Source organism: Bos javanicus, chromosome 4, assembly GCF_032452875.1.
Source record: "Bos javanicus breed banteng chromosome 4, ARS-OSU_banteng_1.0, whole genome shotgun sequence".
NCBI classification, from domain to species: Eukaryota; Metazoa; Chordata; class Mammalia; order Artiodactyla; family Bovidae; genus Bos; species Bos javanicus.
Window position 1 is genome coordinate 6756357 of NC_083871.1, and position 15052 is coordinate 6771408.

At 52.4% G+C, this 15052-nt stretch overlaps 1 protein-coding gene across 2 annotated transcripts in view; it reads right to left on the bottom strand.

Annotated features, from left to right (window-relative positions):
* VWC2 (von Willebrand factor C domain containing 2) overlaps nt 1-14477 on the bottom strand; it is a 137802-nt gene extending 123325 nt beyond the window's left edge. The window contains exons 1-3 of one of the 2 annotated variants that reach the window (XM_061413356.1): nt 13466-14477; nt 6926-7110; nt 4264-5065 (exon numbers count right to left, since the gene is read on the bottom strand). In XM_061413356.1, coding sequence (XP_061269340.1) covers nt 4264-4962 — 699 coding nt within the window. In that variant the 5' untranslated portion in view covers nt 4963-5065; nt 6926-7110; nt 13466-14477. Of the gene's footprint in view, nt 1-4263; nt 5066-6303; nt 7111-13465 lie in introns of both variants that reach the window. The other variant, XM_061413357.1, reaches the window with a different exon arrangement.
* Nucleotides 14478-15052: the final 575 nt, after the last annotated feature.

Here is a 15052-nt window from a genome sequence, read left to right on the forward strand (position 1 = left end):
ATTATTAGCAGCTCAATGGTATTTCATTGAAGAGTGAGGTCTTCAGCTGACATCTGCCCAAGATCAACTAGGCTGTAAGGAATGAGGGTTTTAAAGGGGTAAAGAGCCTGGAGAGAAGGGAAGAGACAGACTGAAGTACAGAGAAAACTGGGCAGAGAGTGAAAGTGAGCAGGACTCTGTGGGGCCCTCCCTAGCATAAAAACCTTTCTGCATTTTATTTCTCCTTTGTAGGACAAAGATTTCAGCCTCTAAGACCTTCCCTGAGTTCCAAAGGGCAGATTCAAACATCAATAATTAGGGGCATGAAGAACGCAAAAAGAAACAGTCATGCAGATGGAGGAGGGCCCTAGTTTCTGCTGGGTCATGGACACAGACCTCTGATATCTATCTTTGAATTCCTTTGCAGAAAGTAAGGCACGCACCCTCCTGGACAATGGTAACTTCAGGCTGAGCACAAAATTCCTGGAGCCCTCACTACCAACCAATCAGAGGAGGGTTACACACCCAGCAGCCTACCTCCCAAATTTTGCCTGTAAAATCTTGTCCAAAACCCCTCTCCCTCCCCATGCTCCTTGCCTTGTTGTTATTGTTGTTCAGTCACTCAGTCATGTCTAATTCTGTGCGACCCCATGGACTGCAGCACGCCAGGCTTCCCTGTCCTTCACTATCTCCCGGAGCTTGCTCAAACTCATGTCCACTGAGTCAGTGATACCATCCAACCATCTCACCCTTCTCATCTCGTCCCCTTCTCCTCTTGCCTTCAACCTTTCCCAGCATCAGGATCTTTTCTAATGAGTCAGCCCTTAGCATCAGGTGGCCAAAGTATTGGAGCTTCAGCTTCAGCATCAGTCCTTCCAATGAATATTCAGGGTTGATTTCCTTTAGGATTGACTAGTTTGATCTTCTTGCAGTCCAAGGGACTCACAAGAGTCTTCTCCAACACCGTGGTTCAAAAGCATCAGTCTTTTGGCACTCAGCCTTCTTTATGGTCCAACTCTCACATCCATACATGACTATTGGATGCATGGCCCTGCAATAAATACACCTTTATCTGCTCTAAACTCTGAGATTTCAGTTGATTTGGCTCCAGTGTGCAGCTGGCACAGTGACTGCAGACAGGCCCCCAGGACAGAGACCCACAGGAGGGCTGGGAGAAGTGATGTTCTGCCTGGGGCTGCCTACACATCACAGGCACAAGGATCAGTTCTGTCGAGCTCCCAGTCTCCATCCGTAATCTCCTCTCTCTCAGAAAGTAGAGTACAGACTACCAAAGTGCCTGCGTGCCTCAGGGAAAGCGGACCAGAACCAGCCTCCCTTTCACCTCCAATTTTGCCATGGTCAGCAGTGTTTCATGTGTGACCCTTGAGACCACAACCTCCACTGAACTGCATTTTTTTCAGAGAAGCCCCCAGAGCTTCAGATATAAAATGCTTCCCTTTTCTGTTTCCTCTGCTATGCAACCTGCAAGCCCTGGCAGACCTCCTGGAAGCCCAGTGGGCCCAGACCAGGCATGGGGGCAAGCCCCATGGACTCACGGTTGACCCTGTGTGCTTAGTTGCTCGGTTGTGTCTGCCTCTTTGTGACCCCAAGGACTGTGTAGCCTGCTAGGCTCCTCACTCCATGGGATTCTCCAGGCAAGAATACTAGAGTGGGTAACCATTCCCTTCTCCACAGGATCTTCCTGAGCCAGGGACTGAACTCAGGCCTCCTGCATTGCAGGTGGATTCTTTACCAGTGAGCCACCACAGCTGACCCTAAACCCTTCTAAGCTCAACCTCCCAACACCCCTGACAAAGCCCTGCATCCTTTTGGTCTTGGGAGGAAACATGCACAAAGCCGCACTAAATCAGGGAAAACCTACAAATGTTCCTGATACTAACAGAAATGAACAAGCACAATATATACAGTGAAATCCTTATGCAATTGTATATGTCATAGGAGCAGGAATACAGTGGAAATTTTGCAGCAGCTGCTCAACCCTCATGCATGTGTCATCCTAGCAGCTGGTAATGATTGGATGAAAGTTAAGAATGAAGGGTCACTTGAAGATGAAAGATGCACTTAATACTCTCAAAATAGCTTTATTAATATTTTGATTCTTCCCAAGATAATCATCTCTCCAAACTCCCTTTTGCTAAATTCTCCCATCTCCAGAGTGGGAAACACATTCCACTTTCATTTGTTCATTCTCATGCTTAGTCGTGTCTGACTCTTTGCGACCCTATGGACTGGAGCCCTCCTCCAGGCTCCTCTGTCCATGGGATTTCCCAGGCAAGAATTCTGGAGTGGGTTGCCATTTCCTCCTCCAGGGGATCTTCTAGGCTCAGGCATCGAACTTGAGTCTCCTGCATTGCAGGCAGATTCTTTACCAGCTGAGCCATCAGGGTAGGCACTAATTTTTGGAAACAGAAATCCACCAGGAGATTCCCCCACCAACCATATACACAGACAGACCATGGCATCCAGCATTTAGCAATGGATAACTCAAACAGATTTGAATTCTTCCTTCTGCCTGTGATGGCTGCTCTGTGATGTGTTTGGGCTTCTGAGATCAAAATGTTAGTAATTCCTCAGCCCGCCTTGTGGGATACGTAAGAAATGATTATGTTACTACACATAGTGCAGACAGTAAATACTATTAATAAAAAAATTAACTCCTTGTCTTTGATCTTATAACACTTTCTGATGAACCTGAAACTCCAGGGAATTGTTTGGCTACAGTCCCATTCTGGCCAACACAGAAGGTGGCTCCTTTGGGTCCCACTAGCTCCCAGGGCCAGCTTTGCTTCTGCACTTCCGGGCTGCACCCAAAACTTATGGAGAGGCATCTGTCTGGCTCTTCAGTCCTCTAGGAGAATTTTGAAAGCAGAGTTCCTGACTTCTATTGTATGGCCAGGGCCTGGTTCCCATAAAGTTCTCATCAAAGTTGTCTGGTTCTCCAAAGGGCCGACGTCAAGAATTGTGTTCAACATGTTTGCCTGGAGTTAGACCCTGAATGTCAGGTGGTTAGAACTCCAGGGAGCCTTAAGGAATGGCTAGCCTTACTTTACAGATGACAGGAAAGAGAGTGTTTCTACAGCACTCAGGAATTCATTCCTGAAACTCACTACCTGATGTCACACCCTGGCCACATTCTCAATCTGTAGATCTCAGAGGCTCCGTTCTGGAGACCCTGGAGGAGATTCCTCCCCATCTGCCTCCTCACTCAGCTTTGGGGGCCGGAGGTCCCAGGACACCCTCTGCTGCCCAGAAAAACTCTGGCATGCCAAGTCAACTGGCCAAGTCCAGGAAGGCCAGAGGCTGAGCCAACCCTGGGGGGCTGGAAAGACTGAGCAGAGGTGTGGGTGGTCTGCCAGGGCCACTAGTGAAGAAGCAGGGCTCTGGGCAAGTTTAGCCCCTGGCCAGCACACCCACTGGGCAGTATGTCCACCCAGCACCCGTGGGGCTGGGCTTTTGGTGTAAATAGAGCCTAGAATATCAAAGCAGGCTTGAGGCACTGAATCTGCTTCTTAGCAGCTGTGTTGCCCTGGACACCTTATTTAAATATTCTGTGTCTCAGTTTCCTCTTCTCCATCAGCTGGAGATAAGAGATCACAATCGACTTTATAGCCTAGCTTGAGGTTTAACTAAGTTAGTATAGGTGAAAATGCAGCCTGGGGGTGGGACATTACTGTAGGCATTCAGGAAATAGCAGTACTAATATTATGACCAGTACTCGCCTAAAATAAAACCATTTAAAAAACCATAACCTGGACTTATTTTTGCCATGGACCATGTTTTGGCATCCAATCAGCAACAATTTTGTTTTGTTTTGTTTTAATTTCTAGAACATCTGCCTGATACCCAGCACATAATCCAGGGAAATGGCTTATTTATATGAATAGTCTCCCTTAATGAACTATTAACTGAAGAATACATCCCAAACAGCAAGGTAAATTGCCCTGTATTTGAAAACAGGGTGAACATTTCAGCAGCAACACTTTTAACTCCGGAGCAGCCAATTAAGGTTAAAAGCGCAGCCAGTACTTTTGCTTGGGCTTTGGTGCCACGGGCTTTACTCTAAGGCAACCCTTTTGGAGCAAATGCATGTCAGCTGGGCACGTGGCTTTCAAAAATTACCTCTGCACTGAAAAAGAGAGGGGACACAGGCACAGCGCGGTCCACCTCTGAGAACCACAGGGCGCCTCTTCTCCAAAGTGGGGGCGAGGAGCCAGCTCACCGGCTCCTGGGACGTGCAAAGTCGCCCGGGCGCTGGCCTCTTACCACGAACTCCTCCAGGGTCTGGTAGGTCTTGCCCCGGAACTCGCAGTAGTTCTTCCTCTCCTTGCACTGCGGGCAGCACTGGCTGGTGTCAACGTGGATGCAGCGCGGGTGCAGCCGCGGGCACTCGGGCTGTGCACACAGCGGTCCCTCCTCGGTGCACAGGCAGGGGCAGGCCGAGGGTCCCGGAGCAAACTTCTCCCCGATCGCGTACACGAAGCCGCTCTCGTCCACGCAGCCCTTGCCCCGGTAATCCGGGTACGCGTACTCCTCCGGCGGCTCAGGCGTGGGCTCCGACTCCGGACCCGCCACGTCCTGGGCGGCGGCGGCCGGGGGCTCTTCGTGCGGGGTGTCCCCGCGGGGTCGCCCCTGCAGGTCCCCGGCCCCGGCGCCCCCGCCCTGGGCGGCCCAGGCCTGCTTCTGCCTGCTCCACGCCTCCCGGCCGGCCAGCCCGCGGCCGCTCTTGCCCTTCCAGTCCCGGCCGCCGCCGCCGCCCTCGTCCCTCGCCGGGCGCCCGAGCTCGCTCACCCGGCCCGGACCGTCCCGAGACGCGTGCTCGCGCTTCTCCTGGCCCGGCCGCTCCGGCGCCTGGGCCAGCTTCTCCAGCGGGATCCTCGGGCTGCACAGGGCCACCATCAGGCAGCAGGTGAGCAGGAGGGAACTGGACAGCGCGCCAACTGCCATCGCAGTGGAGCTGGGCATTCCCTACCGCGTCCCGGCGGGCGGGCGGGCGGGGAGCGCGGCCGAGGGGCGAGTCGCATTCACAGCCCGGGGGCGCGCCGCCGCCAGCCGGGAGCCGCCGTCCCTGCGGAGAGAACAGCAGCACAGCTGAGCCCCGCGGCCCGCGCGCGCCCGGCCCCCTCCCGGCCCCGAGCCGCCCGACCCCGAGGCTCCCTAGATGGACTCGCCGGACCACGAGGGCAGGGGCTGCATTCCCGGCGCCCGGGCGCCGCCGGGGGTCCTACAGATCCAAGACTGCGGGCCTGGACACGGAGGCGAGTCCCAGAAAAACACCGACCCGCAGTGTGCCCCCTGTCGTCGTTATTAGCGGGTGGTGGAGCGGTGGGGATGCAGCAAGCTGGGCCCGCGCCCCCTGCAAGGCTCGGATGGAGCCACATAACTCCAGCGCCTCGCGCCCCTCTTCAGGTCCCGGCCACACTTCCCCAAAGGTCGCACAGTGGAGAATTCCGCAATGGAGTGGACGGTGAAGACTGTGCAGAAAAATAAGAAGGAAACCCTTCCTCGCTTGCCTGAGGGCGTTTGGGGAAGAGGGGAGGGAAGGAAGGGAAGAAACCTTGCAGGGCCCGGTGATTCATCTGAAAAACTTTTCAAACGCCGCCAGTGCGGGGCGCAGACGCCCCTTCCCCGCCCTCCAGCTCGGACCCGGCTGCCGGGGGAAGAAGGTCCCCGACTATCCCCCAGCCCACCCCCAGTTCCCGGCTGCGGGTCGGGGATTCCGCAGGCTTCTCTTCCTCCGCCAGCCATCCGGCAGCGGCTCAGCGACTCCGGGCGCAGACCAGAGACCCTCGTGTGAGCCGCAGCGCTCAGTCTCCTAATTTCTTTGACCCTGGAGGGGGTCGTGGCCTTGGAGCAGGAAGGCCCAGCAGACTGAAGGTGTGCGGTGGAGGAGGCTGGAGATGGAGGGCGGGGGCGAACGCCCCTCAGTCTCCCGGTCTCCGAAAACCTCTCTGGTTCCCAAACTTTCTGCGGCCCAAAAGGGCCGACAGAACCCTACACTAGACGCTGCAGGGTACTGGCCGCCCAGTCTCTCTCCACCTAGCCGTCCAACTCCCCAAATCTGTGCGCCCCGGAGTGGCTTCCTCCGCCTCCCCACCCTCTTCCAGTAAGCAGGGCTCCTCTGTGCCCTCTGCTCATTTCCAGCCCCAGCCCGGTGGACCTCATCCAGGCGATCACCCATATTTACAAACTTGGGGTCTGGGGTGGGGGGACTTCTCCTAAGCAGCAGGGATGCGGAAGGGCCCCCGGGGCGCGGACACCCAGCATGCATCCTCATCTCCGAGGGCGGGCGCCCAGCCTACATACATGAGCGCAGGGCGCCGGCCGGACGCCGGGCTCGCGGCGGGCTCAGGGGCAGCAGCGGCGGGCACGGACCCTGGGCGCCGGCGCCCATCCTCCGGCCGGCGAGGGCCCGGAGCGGAGCGCACAGCGGAGAGCTCAGCCCCACCTGCGCGCGCTCCGCCCGGCGCGTGCACTCGGCTAGGGCGTCTCCGCGGTCTGGCTCGTCGCGCCGGCGGCCGGGAGCCGTGGCCCCAACTCGCGTCAGTTTCTGCGCCGCCTTCCGCCGCTCATCCTCCGATCTGGTCCCTGCGTCTCCGCCACGAATCGCGCCCCGGGGCGCCCCAACTCATTCTTGCTCTTCTCGGGCAGGCGCGGAGAGCTCCCCGGACCAGGCAGCCGGGAGGCTGGGGTGTCCGCGGCGCGTAGGAGGCAGAAGAGACGCCCGGAGCGCGGCGGGCGGGCGACGGGCCCCGAGGCCGGAGTGGGAGCCCTTGCTCCCGCCTCCCCTGCCGCAGCCGCTTCCCGCCCCGCGCGCTCCCCGCCCTCCTCTGCGGCCGGGGTTTGGGAGGCGTCGCCGTGGCGGCCGGCGCTACCCGGGGGTTGGAAGACCTCCCGCCCCGCTGCCCACCTCGCGGCCGAGACCCACCTGTCAGTCTCCCGCGCAGCCGCCTCCCCACCTCCGCCGCCGGCTGCCATCCTCCAGCCTTGTCATTCACCCTCCGCTGGACCTTCCATCTGGGCTTTTTCCTTTCCTTTATTCTTCCCGTTAATTCCTTCCTTCCTAATTGGCCCCCTCTGGCTTTCCTCCCCGCGGACAGCCTGGTCTTGCGACTGTTGAAAAACCCGAATCAAACTGTGTTCAGTTTGGAATTCGAAGGCCGTGTTAGCTTAGCATAGCAGCTTATGCGGAGGGTTTTTTTTTTTTTTTGCTTCTCTCTTTACATTCAGAAAGCCAGAAGTATAGACGTGTAAGAGTCAGAAACCCATAACAATGCGCGCAGTGTACTTTCAGACTCTCTGCCTATCTCTCTTCTCCTCTACTGCCCAGCCCCACCCCGGCCCCTCTGGCTCCCCTTTCCTGGGTGAGGGACTCCTGTCACCGAATAGAAACATCTGCCAGGTTAACTTAGCTGGAATGCTAAGCTGTCCAGCAGAAGCCTGTGTGGTTCAGACTTGTTTTTACTCTGATCTTGCTCAATGAACATGCTACTTTTCTTTGATAAGAAAAGGAAGGAGAAAAGGAAATTGTTCAAATTAACTCCTAAAATGAAATTTTTTGTAGAGATGTCTATTCCCAGTCAGTGGTTCTTACTGTGTCATCTTAAAATCACTGACAATACTCAGATGTATAACACACAACCTTTATCCTACAAGGTCAGGCCTTGGCCTGGGGATGGGTGTTTGAGAACAATTGCTTTCTTCTTCCACAGGAGATGTGGCTGGATCCCTGGGTCAGGAAGATCCCCTGGAGGAGGAAATGGCAACCCACTCCAGTATTCTTGCCTGGAGAATCTCATGGACAGAGGAGCCTGGTGGGCTACAGTCCATAGAATCCCAAAGAATTGGATATGCCTGAGCAACTAAGCATGCAAAGTACCCACCTCTTGATCCTGAACAAACCATTTGAATGAACTGCGGAAAGGCCCTCTCCCAGCCACAGAAAGACTGGTCAGAAGAAGTTTCTCCTGATTCACCTAAGCAACCTCCCGCCACAGCCAACCCCACGCCAAAAAAAAAAAAAAAAGAAAAGCAGTTGGGTGGAGCGTTTCAACGTCCAGAAAGATTTAAGCCCTTCTGCCTTTGCATCCTGTCACTTCAAGAGACTGGTCACACTGGCCTGTGGGACTGAGCAGCCTGGCCACCCAATCATTTCACATCATGTTTGTCTCTGTTTTAACACCAAGGAATCTTTGTTACTTTGTTATTTGTTTTAACACCAAGTTACATTGGCGTAATCCCTAGTAGATGTGACTAAGAAGAATAAAACTTTAATGGTATGTGTGAAAGATTCTACTTCTAGCTAATAAGTTGGTTGGGGGTCCGATAGAGGGAATCACAAAGCCTCTTCTGATCTCACTTCAGTCACAGAGCCCTTGAATCAGAAGGCTTTGTGCCTCCGTGTGTGGGTACAGTAGAGAGCTGGGGTGAGAGGTGGTGGCCTCTCAAAGAGGCCTGACAAAATGAGGGAGTAATTACACTGCCCAGTGTCCCAACACTACCTTATGGCAGGTAACTCTCAGGAGTTCTGTTAGAGGGCAGATGAGATGAGGGGAGAAGCAATTTTAGAAGGATTTCTGTACTTAGCGGAGAACAATGTCCATGCCACCTTGATTAGCTGAGAAATTCAAGGCAATATCTGGGAAGTAAAGGGGAATCTGATTCTCCTTTTCTTTCTCTCTGTCTCTTTCTTCCCTTCTCTTCCCTCCCCCTTCCTCCTTCCCTCTCTATCCCTCCCTCTCTTTCTTCTTTCCTCAATTTTTTTTTTCTTCCTTTCTTCCATCCTTTCTCTTATCTAAGTTCCTCTCAGGTTGCAGAGTAGGAGGGAGCAGCAAAAAGATTTCTGGATGTGGAGTAAGGTGACAAGGTCTTATCAGGTCCCACTCGGGGCAGTTTTGTGACCTCAGACAATTCACCTGCTGTCTCAGGGTCACCATTTCTCGTCTTTAAAAGGAAGAAGAAGGAAGAAAAAAAAAAAAAGCATCTCTGAATAGGTAGCAACCCCAAAGAGCTCTGAGACCATGGCATGTTTCTGCCCCCCTGACCTGTTGTAACTGACTTTATTAGTCTTAAAGCAACCAACAGAAGACCTGAGTCTGTGAGTGTGCCCACAGCCCCCAGGCCCATCCTGAGCAGCAGGCAAGGCGGACGGGTTCCAGGCCAAGTTCAGAGTTGCCGCGTCCTCAGTTTTCTGTCTCCTGAAGTATAGCTCGTTTACTTTCCTTTTTATCAAGGCTTGTTTCTGGCTCCAACACAGGCCCTGTAGCCGCAGACTGTGTCCTAGCTCTGGGGTGTCTGCACACACCTTTGAAAAGGTGGCTTATTAAACTAGGGCCTCCTGCTGGACTTGATTCATCTTCTCGTGCTTTCAGCCCCGGAAGCAGATGCGGAGGGAGGGGTGGGAAAAGCTGGGAGAGCCGTGCTTGCGACTCTCACAGTCCTGGGCATGCGCACGCCGTCTCATTCTTTCCATGCTGCACGCCCGGGACACCACTGCTGCTCGCCGTTTTGCCAGTGGGGAGCCACACCTCAAGGAAGCTGTGAGCTGGCTAAGGTCCCGACTCACAGGGCAGACGCCAGGTGACACTGGAGCCTCAGAATCTAACTCCAGGGCTGCTGGGCCAGCACCACCGCTGCCTTGGTGGTGCTCTGCCCATGACTTAACTGTCCATGTCACGGGGACTCCTCAACCTCCCAATCCAGCCGATCCCTGCTGACTTTGCTTCCCGGGTCCTACACTTCTGAGAGCACACAGTCGCAGAGGGGATGGGAGGGATCAGAGCGGGCTGTGTGCCCTGTGGTCAGCTCCAGGGACGTCCTAGTGGTCACTTGTGTGGATCAGGCCAAACTAACCTACCCTAGGGGCTCAGTCTGTTTCTGCTGAGGAATCAGGGACAGAGTGATACCTGCATAACTGAAGAAAGGTAACTCCTTCGAGGAAAGAATTAGACCAGATGCACTGGAATGGAGGTATATTAGGAGATAAAGTGGCAAGTGATGTCATGAAGCTTGGGTCTGCTCCCAACTCCCCTAGAGGGATGAGACAGGGTCGTTTGCGGGACTCAGGGGGGAAGAGGTGATGTCTGTGGCTTGAGAGTAGAAAAGAGACTGTGGGATGAGGTTACATGCGTATGTGCCAGTCACTGCAGTTGAGTCCAACTCTTTCTTACACTATGGGCTATAGCCCTCCAGGCTCCTTTGTCTGTGGGATTCTCCAGGCAAGAGTACTGGAGTGGGTTGCCATGCCCTCCTCCAGGGGATCTTCCCAACCCAGGGATGGAACCCTCATCTCTTATGTCTCCTTCATTGGCGAGTGGGTTCTTTATCGCTGGTGCACGTGGGAAGCCCATGGATGAGGTTAGGATGAACAAATAAACAGCCATGGTATAGAGGCTCTGATGGAGACTAGAAAGTGGATGCCTGGGGGCCTAGCATCTTGTGCATTTTCTCCACAGCAAAAGGAATTGGGATGCAGGGAGAGCTTCTCCAGAGGTGGCTGTGGATGGCAGGGTGCTGCCAGCACTACCAGCCCTACTGGGAGGGGATGCAGAGTCATTTCTGTGGCAAGGAGAGCCTTCTGGAAACTCCTGTTCAGTAAAGATGGGGCAGAAAATGCAGAGCTTCAAGCTTCTCACTCATCCTGCTGGCTCCTGCCTGTCTGGGCCTAGTGCCTAAGGGTTGCCATTATTGAGTTCACACCTTTACTGAAGTTGCATTTATCTTGAATTCTGGTCTTAGGCCAGAGAAAAGCCATAAAATCTCCGACTTTCCAAGTTGGAGAGACTGAAAGCCACTTGCACCTGAAATCAGGGTCAGGCAGAAGGCTGACCACTAACTCAGCCTAACGAATGAGAGAAGCCACCTTGGACACTCAGATGCCTTTTTATAGTTGTGCCCAGAGCAAGCCTGGCCATTAAGGGAGCCACCAGTTAAAGTTCAACTCTGGACCAGGCTATGCAGGCAGCTGCTCCATCCCACTCAGCCTCTGATCCATGGCCAGAGTGGAGAGTTACTGCTCCCGGGCTGGCCCGCTGCACGGGCAGCCTGATTACCTCACAAATTGGGGAGTCTTCCCTCCCACTGTTGTGCCCAAAGTCAGCAGCATCTGTTCAGATAATCGAATGGATGACTTACAGGTATTCTCCTGAAATCAGTGGCAAAGCATGTTTCTTGAAAGGAGGTGGCCAGGGATCCATTTCAAACACACTGTAAAGACCTGCACTGCATTTACATCATAGACACCCCAGACCACAGACACATGGACCCATACAGAAGTTTCCAAAACAATCCTAATGGAACCAGGGCCCCTCAGAATTGATTGGCCTGAGAAGGACAAAATGGGGTCGTGGGCTTCTGCTGGCATAGGCAGTGCTCTCAGAGGAAGGGCCTGGGTGGAACCGAGGTGAAAAGCCTCAAGAGCCACTCTGTAAGGTTTTCCTCCTCCTTTGGGACAGTTCTGAAGGAGGCAGCCGGTCAGATGCCGGATGCCACACCATTCTGGGCAGGGTTTTCCTTGCAACTGGTGAAGGGAGTCTGGGGTCCACTCTGGAGCACTTCTGAGATGGGGTGCATTTTCTCATGACTGCATCTTTGGCCCCTGGTCTTCCCAGGAGTCAGGCACCAGATGGGACTGTGGCACAGCCAGAGACCTAGCTCTGTTTATACTCTGCTCCTAGGTCCCCCAGTGGGATGAGAGCCCAGCACAGCAGGAAGCAGAAGATCCAAACAGACATTTCTCCAAAGAAAAGATGCAAATGGCCAAGAGGCACGTGAAAATGTGTTCAACAGTGCCATAATTGTTATAGAAGTGTAAATAAAAACTATGAGCTACCATAACACTCCAGTCAGAATGAAAGTAAAAGTGAAGTTACTCAGTCATGTCTGACTCTTTGTGACCCCATGGACTATAGCCTACCAGGCTGCTCCGTCCATGGGACTTTCCAGGCAGGAATACTGGAGTGGGTTGCCATTTCCTTCTCCAGGGGATCTTCCTGACCCAGGGATCAAACCTGGGTCTCCCACATTGTAGGCAGATGCTTTACCATCTGAGCTACAGAGCTCTGGCCAGTCAGACTGGCCATCATCAAAAAATCCACAGACAGTAAGTGCTGGAGAGGGTGTGGAGAAAAAAGAACCTCCTATGCTGTTTGTGGGAATGTAAATTGGTGCAGTCACATTGGAGAACAGTATGTATGTTCCTTAAAAACTAAAAATATATTTACCATATGATCCAGCAATCCCACTCCTGGGCACTATTCTAGAGAAAAACATGATCCAAAAGGATACATGCACCCCAATGTTCACTGAAGCACTGTTTACAAGAGCCAAGACATGGACACAGCCTAAATGTCCATCAACAGAGGAATGGATAAAGAAGATGTGGTACGTATACACAATGGAATACTACTCAGCCACAAATATTACTCAGCAACATGGATGAACCTAGAGATCTTCATACTGAGTGAAGTAGATCAGGAAGAGAAAGACAAATACCATATGACATCACCAATATATGAAATCTAAAAAAAAAAAAAAAGGATATGAAAGAGAAACAGATTCACAGAGAATGAACTTATGGTTACTGGGGTGGCAGGGGAGGGCGGGGGAAGGAATAGTTAGAGAGTTTGGGATTAACATGTACACACTGCTATATTGAAAACAAAGGAGAAGAAAGCAGAGTACAGAGCAGAGGGTATTCCCAGGAGGATCAGTAACACCACTGGGTAGTACATGTGTCTTTGGTAGGGTGTCAGACGACCTGTCTTCCTTGGATGACTTCTTCCCTGGACCCCAGGCTGAGTGGCCTCTTGATCCTTCCATGGTATGCCAATCCCTGGGGGATCTCAGCACTCTCCAGATGTCACTAGCTACTGAGTCCTGGACAGGAGGGGGACGGACCCTCAAAAGAATCGTTTGGGAAATAGTGGCCCAGAACACTACTAGGGCTCAGACCCTGGGCTTCTGACATGAGCGTGTATGTCACAATGATCATAAGGAAGTGCTTCCTTGCCCCAAACTACTTCCACATAGACCCCGAACATGGGAACATCCAGACATCTGGGACTTAGGGGTATAAGGATGGTGACTGAGTCATAAATCTGAGATAAAGGCAGAAGGAGATGGTCAAGGGTTGGTGCCTAAACCAGGAGGAATCAAGGACCAAGGGAGACTGTGGGAAGCCTGTGATGGCAGGATGTCAGTCAATGTCATCCATCATGTGTCTCATGTTAACAGTTCGCGACATCCTGCTGCACACAGAGCCTTCCCCGGAGTCCATTTCTGCTGGTCCTCCTGGGATAGGGGGTGGTGATTTGGACCTGCAAACCGGAACAAGGCTGACGTCATATGATGGCCCCCGCAGGGCCAAGAGCTTTTTATTTTCAAATCTACATTTCTGAGCATTTGCAGAACAGTGTTGCTTATACTTGTTTAATGATGCCCTTCACCTTCCACAGCCCAGCCCCCTTACCGTAAGTCACTTCTGTGTCTCTAGCTCCTGTGGCCTCTGCAGTATGTAGCCAGGTTGTGACAAACGTTTGTCAGATGAATTAGGGAAGAATCCAGACAGTGTGAGCTTTGAGGGTCGTGCCTTGCCTGAATCTCCTGTGACTCCCCAACATTCACACTGGGCTGAGTCACTCATCGCAGTCCTACAGGTGCACTTGAGGGTTTCCAGACTTCCCTTTGCCCTCACTAGAGAATGTGCAAGTTAGGTTTTATCTGCAGCTATTGAGAGAAACTCCTTTCTTCCAGGACCAGCAGAAGGAAGAGTGAAACTTCTCTGTGGTCTTGAGCCATGAAGAAGCTTTGTCCACTGCTCTGTTATTGCCTGCTGTGTCCTTTTCCTTCCACTTTCCTGCAAGATTCTAGAAAGAAACACTTTAAGGAGTCAACTGAGGGTTGAGGGGTTCAAAATCAGGTCCCCACCACTGGTCAGTAAAGAGTCAGTCGGGTATCCACCAAAGCTGGGTCCTTGGTCCTTGATTCCTCCTGGGTTAAGCGCCAACCCCTGACCATTTCCTTCTGCTTTTCACTAACTAAAACCTGGTCAGTGAAGAGCCACTTAGGTGTCCACTGAACTTGGATAGCCAGCAAGGGTTCTCCATAGTATACTTGTGGAGTTGGTCCTCTGTACATCTGTACTCCATCTTATTCTTTACATCAAGTTATTCACCTGGTCCATTATTCTCAACAGTCTCATTTTATCTTCCTGTAAATTGGCTCACTAGCAGATGTTTGTTTCATTGGGAGATGTGAGGAGCACAGCTTGGCGTTTCTATGGCCCAAAGTGGGCCATCTCAGGGCACTACTGCTGGCTTGCTTCCAGGTGGAAACCAATTCACTAATTGGAATTCTTGGAATAAGAAAGCTACCACCTATTCAGTTCAGTTTAGTTCAGTTGCTCAGTGGTTCTTTGTGACCTCATGGACTACAACATTCCAGGCCTCCCTGTCCAGCACCAATTCCCAGAGCTTACTCAAACTCATGTCCATTGAGTCGGTGATGCCATCCAACCATCTCATCCTCTGTAGACCTCTTCTCCTCCCGTCTTCAATCTTTCCCAGCATCAGGGTTTTTTCCAATGAGCAGTTCTTTGCATCAGGTGGCCAAAGTATTGGAGTTTCAGCTTCAGCATCAGTCCTTCCAATGAATATTCAGGACTGATTTCCTTTAGGATGGGCTGGTTAGATCTCCTTGCTGTTCCAGGGACTCTCAAGAGTCTTCTCCAGCACCACAGTTCAAAAGCATCAATTCTTTGTCACTCAGCACTCTTTATAGTCCAACTCTCACATCCATAAATGACAAATAAAAAAACCATAGCTTTGACTAGACAGACTTTTGGTGGCAAAGTAATGTCTCTGCTTTTTAATATGCTGTCTAGATTGGTCGTAACTTTTCTTCCAAGGAGCAAGCATCTTTTAATTTCACGGTTGAAGTCACCATCTGCAGTGATTTTGGATCCCCTCCAAAATAGTCACTGTTTCCACTGTTTCCCCAACTATTTGCTATGAAGTGATGTGACCAGATGCCATGATCTTAGTTCTCTGAATGTTGA